Raw genomic sequence first — 8,263 nt, forward strand, 5'->3', positions numbered from 1 at the left:
TTTTTTTAGTGACAGAGGTGACACGTAGACACGTAGCAGCCAAATGTTATAACTTCTGGACCCCTGTTTCCTTAATTAGAAAAGGAACAGAATTACTGTAAAATGAATTTTAATTGTGTGTCCACATGTGTGTGTACATTAAATAAAATAGGAACTAGTAGAATTATTTTATTTTCTCTAAGTTCAGTCTAGATTCGTTTGTTCATCATTGCTTAGAAGTAAGATACGCAGTGTAACGTTTCCGAACTTAGTAAGTTTTGTTTCACGTCGTCTTGGGGCGTAGTCTCCGACGTTCTTGCTTTCATTCAGACAGAGTGAGGCGTTCCTGTGGCTCGGCAGCCGCGTCCGCCTTGGTGCTGTGCCAGCGCTGGCCTGTCCCCAGCACAGGGCGGTTAGCCGGGGCCAGGTCAAGCTCACTGCTCCGGCCACCCAGTCGGGGTGGGCGTTCCAGGCCGGGGCTGCTGCGACCAGGCTGAGACGCTGGCTCACCTTCGAGTTGGTCAGAGGTTCTGGTGTTTTGGGTTGGAAGTAACTACCGTGTTCATTTGAGACAGACACACACACGGAGAAATTCCGTAGAGTTCTTTCATCTCCTGGTAGCCACCTACGATCTTGTTTTTCTAAAGTAATTACCAGCGGAACTGTAATTTCTCCGAGCAACAGTGGTATTTACAGTTGTCTCAGGGCCGGTTTAGCAGCTGCTCACTCGGCGCGGCCAGGATTTGGATAAGCAGAGGTGGGCAGCGGGGTGGAGGCGGGAAGGGCGTCCCCGGAGGCCGCAGCCTGTGCTCGGGCTGGAATGGCTGCGGCCTGGTGTGTCGTCCGCGGAAGTGTGAGTGGAGCCCCCGGTCCGCGAAGCAGGGGATGCTGACCGGGGAAGCGGTGCAGGTCGAGAGCACGTCTGGAAGATTCAGCACCGACCAGAGTTTGGTTGCCTGATAGAACGTTCCAGATCCAGGTTCTGCGCATCACCCCCCACCACTTCCCCAAAGGTGTTTTCTTTAAATGTCGGATTCCACGATTCCTTGTCAGTGACTTTCAGTTAGTTGCTTTTTATGACCCAGCTCAGGCAGACCTCAGGTGCTGGCAGGTCTCAGGTGCTAAGGGTCTTAGGTGCCAAGTGAGGTCTCTGATAACCGTGAACTCTTTCTGTCTCAGAGGAAGGCCTTCTTTGTGACAAGCAGCACTGCTTATAAACCGAACTTACTTATAGTGACAGCAGTTGTAAATTAGACTTTAAATAAATCCGTGTCACGTAAGAAAACGACGTTACTTTTGCAATACTATGCCTTTCTCGCCGTCCGTCACCTGACAACAGTGGATCTGAGTGCCCCTTCCTAACACATTTGGTCCACGCTCAGAAGTGCTTAGGGTTTCTAACGTTTACTCATTTCACAGTGTTATCTATGTTAGGTTTCCAGCTTACACACAGTGGGCGTATCAGCTGCTTCTTAACTACCAACGCGTTTCTTACTATTCTGGACATCCTCGTAGTAGGTTTTCAAATTAAGGACTGGCCCATGCTGTGGTAGGTAGGTGGCCTTATGAGGCAGAGGCTCGGGGCTGCCGTGGGAGGCCGCCGGGGAGGGGCCTTCTGTACAAGGAGCTAGAGTACAGGACGGACTAGCCATTCAGGGGGACAGAGACAAGCCCCTGAGAACCGAAGTGAGGTAGAAGTCACGTCTTGTCTGGCGTTGGGAAGGTGAGGGGGTTGGCAGGTCGTGGCAGGTGAGCCTAGGAAGTGGATGCTGAAAGGGTTTTGGCAGACACCTTGCATCAGAGGGACGTTTTGTATGGCAAGAACAACATCCGTGCGGGAACAGGGGATCGGGACGGACCGGGGCCGTGAAGCTCGGTGTGGGTCAAGCACAGTGCGTCGTCAGAGGCTGAACCGAACTTGGGCTGAGGGCGTGGGACACCACGCGCAGAAGGCTGGCTGGCGAAGTCGGGGGCAGGAGCCACCGCTGCAGGCACGCTTCAGGACGGGGCCCTTCCTGCCGCACGTCTGTCATCAGGAGAGCGTCCACTCTGCCACAGTTGTTCTGAAACTCGTATCAACTTCCGCCTAAAGACGCGATGGTGATGGCGCTGGCCAATACCTATGTTGCATGATCGGTTTTACTCGAACATTTCACTCAGGCGTATTAAATGTCCCATTGCATTTAATAAGTAAGTTGGCGCCTATTTTTAAAAGGTCATGAGATTCCAGGTTACACTCACAGCTCCTGTGAGGTCTGCTGAAGTTAAGCTTCCGTGGTAAGCTGTCAGGAACGTAGAATGGTTAGAAGTCGTGGGGCCCAGTGGTCACCCTCAGATGTGTGGTCGCTGGTCTAAAGGCAGAGGCTGGAGACATAAGGTGGTCATCCAGCGAAGCCACAACTCGCCGTGAACGTGAAACGGACAACAGGTGTCCTGGAGTGACAGGTGTCCTGGAGTGAAGACTGAGTAGCGGAAGAGCCGCACACGGGCAGCGGAATGGACGTGCGCTCAGCTTGTCGGGAAGCAGGGAGCGCTTTGTCACTCTCTCACGTCACTGTTCTGTGATTTTAAAAAGGAAGAGTTCTGTCGTTACAGTTTGTCCAAATAGATGAGCTTTTCCCTTATTAATAGTAATCTTATAGAGCATACCAGAAATGGGCTTGACTTACAGTTTTAACATATAGATTTCATGATCTATTGTTTATATCGGTGTTACTAAAAATTCTATATTGCTGGGATTGCTGCTAGATATTTTTCTTGTCAAAGATGGTAGCGGTTGATTATCTTATTAAAAGGAAGATTTTTATTATCTAATTTAAAAGGACAGTATTACATTACCAAAAAATAATGCTGTGTGAAAATGCCCGTCATGGGAAAAACTGGTACAGCCGCTCCTTATTCACGGTGGGGGGCGGGGGCATCCGAGCCCCCCGTGGGTGTCCGAAACTGCGCAGAGCAGTGAGGCCCGTGTATGCTGTTTTCTGTATCTACACGCCTGTGGCGGAGTTTACTTTGTAAACGAGGCACAGCGAGCGATGAACAGCAGCAACTCAGAGCAGCACAGAACGATGTCCTGCCACCCAGGCCGGTCAGTGTGGTCTCCGCAGCCCGGCCGACAGCTGCGGAGCGTCTACAGCGTGGGGACGTGGACAGAGGGGCGACTCAGCCCCGGGGGGACGGAACCGGGCTGTGCGAGGTTTCATCTGTTCCGAACGGCGCATTGTTTATTTCTGGAGCTTTCCGCTTGACGTGTTCCCGTCTTGGTTGAGCTAGCCCATGGGCGCGGGGCCGGGCTGCTGGACCTGAACTTCTGCAACGTTACGTGTATCCGTTCAGGAGAAGATGGGAGAAAAAGTAACCATAGCTTCAGAAACTTAGCAGAAAGTCTGGCCTAGGGTATTGGCTGAATATAAATATCGTGTAGTATTTGCAGAAAAAGAGGGATTCTCAGTGCCCCCCATGGGAATTGTTATTTGACAGCTACGAAGAAAGCTCTGGAACATGAGCTCCATGAGAACAAGGGCTTTTGGTCCATTTCCTTGAAGTATCAGACCTTCAGCTTCAGAGGGTGTAGGCATTTAGCGAGTATTTGTGGAATGAATCACATTGTCGTTTAAACAGCTGAGTTGTTGAATGAAGCACTTAATCGTAGGTTAGGTTAGATAAGCAGGAAGTGGTCGGGGTCGCCTTGGAAGTCACTTGCCCAGCGTGTCCTAGGCCCCAGGTTCAAGGAGCCCAGTGACACGTCAGTGAAGTCAGGCAGGAGCCACGTGAGTTGCTCTTCTGCTGGGTGGCATGCCAGAATGCGGAAGCTGCCGTTTAGAAAGTGCCTCCGGTCTGTTTTTTATTGTGAAGTATCAAATTGACAAGCAAGTACAAGCTTCGTCGAGTATCCCAATCATGGTTTTTGTTTGTTTGTTTGTTTGTTTTTTAAATTTTTGTGGCAGTGGGACCCAGGCGAGGCCCACAGGTCACCCCTGGCCGTCGCATAGTGTTAGAAGTGCTGGTGGTTTCCCAGGGCCTCTGGCGGCCAGGCGTGTGTCTGGGCCAGGTGGGCATCGCCACACAGACGCACGTGGGGAAGGGCAGCGCGTTAGCAGGCCGCACAGCCCGGGCCAGGGTCGGCCGCTGCTGGGGACTCTTGATGTTAGCTCGCGTAGGACTTCAGTAAACGCAGCCTCCAGTTAATGTGCCCACGGGAAATCTGGACCACGCTGCTTCCCAACATTGAATAGTTTTGTTAAACTGAGCCATTTTACACCATTTCCTAGTGAGGTGTGCGATGGATGCTTTTAGGCCCCGACAGTGGTGTCGTGCTGTGTGCTGGGCCCTCTGGGGGCGGTGGGGGCGGTGCTGGCGGGCGGACCCCCTCTGAAGCCTGCTCTGTCAACTCAAGGGAAGAGGGTGCCGAGTGGCAGCGACGTCATTCAGTTGCAGGAAATCTGATTCAGTCAGGTTGTGTGTTGAAGTCGCTATCTTCATGACTGGTACCTTTTAAGCTTCTGCTTTTACGATACTGTATTTCACAGCTACTGAAGTAGTTGTGAGCTGAGAACATATACTCATGGGATAGTGGCAGTAAATATCTACATGAGATTTCGTGCATGTGATGGTGCCAATAAAGTATCCAGAATGCTGGTTTTGATGTCATAGTTGTAACGTCCAACTGGCACGTTGGCCATTCTGTAAAGCAGCCGTGTGAGTTACCGTGGTCTCACCGAAGTGCCTTCTTCCTCCTTGCGGGAGTATGCACTGCAGCCAGGAGCATCATGTCGACTGGGCCTTGTGGCTTCAATATTTACTTAGAGTTACAATACCTTAAATTAAAGCAATAGAGTATTTTCTGCATAATTTTCTCTCAATAACGAAGTCTTACTACCTAAGTGTTTGCCGTGAAAGTTTTTTTGGTTTAAATTTTAAAGGATATGTATGAAAACAATAAGGACTTAAAGGGATGTAGGTAAATACTGGAATACAAAAATCCTATCGTCAGTTGCTTTTCTGTTAAAGCGATAACATGAAAGTACCTATCGTGCCGGTCGTTTTTACTTCACTCTTGTGGCCGTTCAGAACCAATCTTAAATTGCCGTTAGGATTCAGTCTGTTTTAGTCTTATCAGCAGATTTATTAACAAATGACTCAGTTTTCAGTAGTTATTTTTCTTAATTTGGAAACAAAATAGGTGCATTTCTTGGTAACTTTCTTTATATTTATCAAATACTATTCTATTTTAATTTTCATATAGAAACAAGAACCAGGACTTTTTTGCAGTTCTCTGTGTATGTTATTTGCAACTTCTGTCGTATTCGCTGAGTGTTGTAGCTCTCGTGTATTTTCATCGGGCCGTTTCTACCTTGTTTTTGCTCAGGGCGCTGGCCAGGACAAGCTTGGGATCTACGTGAAGTCTGTCGTGAAGGGAGGTGCTGCGGACGTGGTCAGTACGGGTTTTATTATATCACACATGTAACAAGTGACATGAGACATTCTACTGATACTTTGTTACAAACAGGCAGTGTACTTACGTTGACTTTCCCTCCCCACTCCCTTCGCTGTCCTGCCTCACACGCGTGTGCCCCTCGGGTATGCCCAGGATGGACGCCTCGCCGCCGGTGACCAGCTGCTCAGTGTGGACGGACGGAGTCTGGTAGGACTTTCTCAAGAAAGGTATCGTTCGTTTGTTTTAAGCTTAACATTAACAATTTCGGGACCGTTTCACGTTAAATTTTACAAGTGAAGATGAAAAACAATACTGAACAGCAGTGCCCTCACCGCTCACCTTTTTAAGTGTGAAACTTCAGTGTCCGTGACGTTTCACTTGTTAGCAAGACATCAGTGTACAGTTAGTCTAGAGCAGTTTCTTTGAAGTTTAAAAAAGTCTTCGTAATACTGCCTAGAATTTCTCATCCTAACATGCTAGCGGGAGCAGTGCGTGTGGTTCGTGTGCAGAGGGGGCAGCGCGTCGCCGAACACCGACGGGGCTGTGGGCCAGCCGACCGTCGCCCGATCGTGGCTCCCATGGCGCTTCGTTTCCTCACGTTCGTCACACTCTCTCCTAGGGCCGCAGAGCTCATGACAAGAACGACGTCCGTGGTCACTCTGGAAGTAGCGAAGCAAGGAGCCATCTATCACGGCCTTGCCACCCTGCTCAGCCAGCCGTCCCCGACGATGCAGAGACGTAAGGATGGAGCGTGTCCCTTCCACCATCGCTGCCAGTAACGGCAGCCGTGTCGACCACACCCCTGTGCGGGCGCAGTGCGTCCAGGGCCTCCCTTGACACTGAAGGACGCCCAGTGGGCACAGCCACTAGGCTGAGCGGGGCGTGAGAGCAGGTGGGCCCCAGGCTCCGGGCTTCAGGCGTGGAAGCACGTCCGGCCACCCATCTCGAGAGCCCTCTCGCCCTGCACGCCCGTACGGAGAGGCGCAGGTCACGCGGTCATTGCTGAGCACGTCATGTGACTGGCCCGTCGGGGCGGTGGGCAAGCGCAGCGCAGTCCTCAGAGCAGGTGGACACCGCTGAAGGAACGCCCGTGCCCATGAATGGTCCTTTCAGCCCTGCACGTGATCGTCACGTCACGTGTAGTGCACTTTAAATGAAAAGCCCAGTTATTTGAGTAAAGTAATACGTTGGTGGGAACCATGGTTTTGTAGCTGTATCAAAAATCTCAGAATGAAATCTATATAAATGTAGGGCTTTTTAAAGAAATGAGTTCGGAAACCACAGGAAAAAAGATCAGGACTCACAGTGTCCTTTAAACTGTTAGGGACGGTGCACCTCGGTCCCCAGAACCCGCCTTGCTGCCAGCTGTGTGGCCGGCAAGCCTTCGTTCTAGGTCAGCATCGTAGGAGCTTCAGAGCCCAGGACCCAAAGTCTAGACGTAGTAGTAACGACACAACGAGGAAAAGGACCCCGAGAACCTGGACCCACTGCCCACTGCAACCAAACAGAAAGGGCCCCTTAAGAAACCGCGCATCGCACTCTGTGACGGACTCTGCACGTTTCTTATTTTTTTCATAACGTAAAACTTAACATGCGGCTTATCCGATTTCAAAGAGGCAAACGAGACGGAGTTAGAAATCAAAGAGGGAAATGTAGGTAATAAATCAGGGCCACCAAGCAAGAAGCTGAGAAAATTAAAAAAAAAAGATCGGACAGTCACATTGAATGACGTCTGCTCATGACGATGGTGTCTCCCTGAGTGACTGAAAGAAGTAATGCATTTTAAAAAGTGAGGGAAGTTTGTTTATTTTTAAGTTTTGAAAAAGTTACTTTAAAACAGGTTTAGTTACTTTAATTTGTTACTTAGAACAAGTAAGTTTATGAGAAAATAAGCTTTGAAAGAGTAGTACCTTTTTCCGTCAGTGCCAGTTAAGGGTTGCTTTATTTGCAAACCTTTTAAAGATTCTGTAGAAAAATTTTACCCTCTTAGAAAAATCATCTTATTTCTCTTGCTAAAAACAAGTTTGAATTAGGGAGTTTTAAGTGTCTGTACTCATCTTTCAAACTAAGGGCATCTAAGATGACACCTCGAGCAAGTGGCGGCACCCTGAATGCGCTGTGGTTTCAGTTTCAGATCGTCGCGGCTCCGCTAAACCGCGACCGAAGAGTGAAGGCTTCGAGCTCTATAACAGCTCGGCTCAGAATGGGTCACCGGAGAGCCCTCAGCCGCCGTGGGCAGAGTACAGCGAACCGAAGAAACTGCCTGGCGATGACAGACTGACGAAGAACAGAGCTGACCACCGCTCCAGCCCCAACGTCGCAAGTGAGAGAACTGCCCAGCCCCGCCTGCTCCGGCCCAGGGCGGGCGGGGGGCGAGGGGCGAGGGGCGCTGGGTCCTGGCTGGACTGAGCCCCTCCCCGCGCGCTGGCTGACGGGACTCGTTTCCCACGAGGGCGATCCAAACGAACGATCCTTTAACAAGAAGGAAAACGAACTTGCAAAACCTTCGATTCGGCCTCTAGGCAGGGTCTCTGGGCAGGCACGCTGCTGATGCTCCAGCGGGACTGGCGGCTACCCTGGTGAAGCAGGGCAAAATGCGCAGCACCGGCAAGGGTCACAGAGCGTAAAGAATGTGCTCTGTGGCCCTTTGCCGAGACCGTTGGCCTGCCCCCGGTCTGTAGCCGAGCCCTGTGTCTCTGGCTGTGACATTCAGGACAGGCGGGAGGGCGATCCGCCCCGGCGGCAGAATGCGGTCGTGCGGCACGTGGCGACTGCGCTCAAAGACTCTGGTCATGGCTCAGCTTTCTGTGTCACATCATGTCTCCCCCTGACTCTCTCCAGCAGATC

At 50.8% G+C, this 8,263-nt stretch overlaps 1 protein-coding gene across 1 annotated transcript in view; it reads left to right on the top strand.

Moving 5' to 3' along the window:
• The window catches only part of AFDN (afadin, adherens junction formation factor), an 88,290-nt gene that overhangs the window by 58,166 nt on the left and 21,861 nt on the right, over positions 1-8,263 (top strand). The window contains exons 20-23 of the mRNA XM_023521716.1: positions 5,348-5,413; positions 5,570-5,643; positions 6,036-6,154; positions 7,545-7,739. Of these exons, the coding sequence (XP_023377484.1) occupies positions 5,348-5,413; positions 5,570-5,643; positions 6,036-6,154; positions 7,545-7,739 (454 nt within the window). The remainder of the gene's footprint in view (positions 1-5,347; positions 5,414-5,569; positions 5,644-6,035; positions 6,155-7,544; positions 7,740-8,263) is intronic.

Source organism: Pteropus vampyrus, unplaced genomic scaffold, assembly GCF_000151845.1.
Source record: "Pteropus vampyrus isolate Shadow unplaced genomic scaffold, Pvam_2.0 Scaffold312, whole genome shotgun sequence".
Lineage (NCBI taxonomy): Eukaryota > Metazoa > Chordata > Mammalia > Chiroptera > Pteropodidae > Pteropus > Pteropus vampyrus.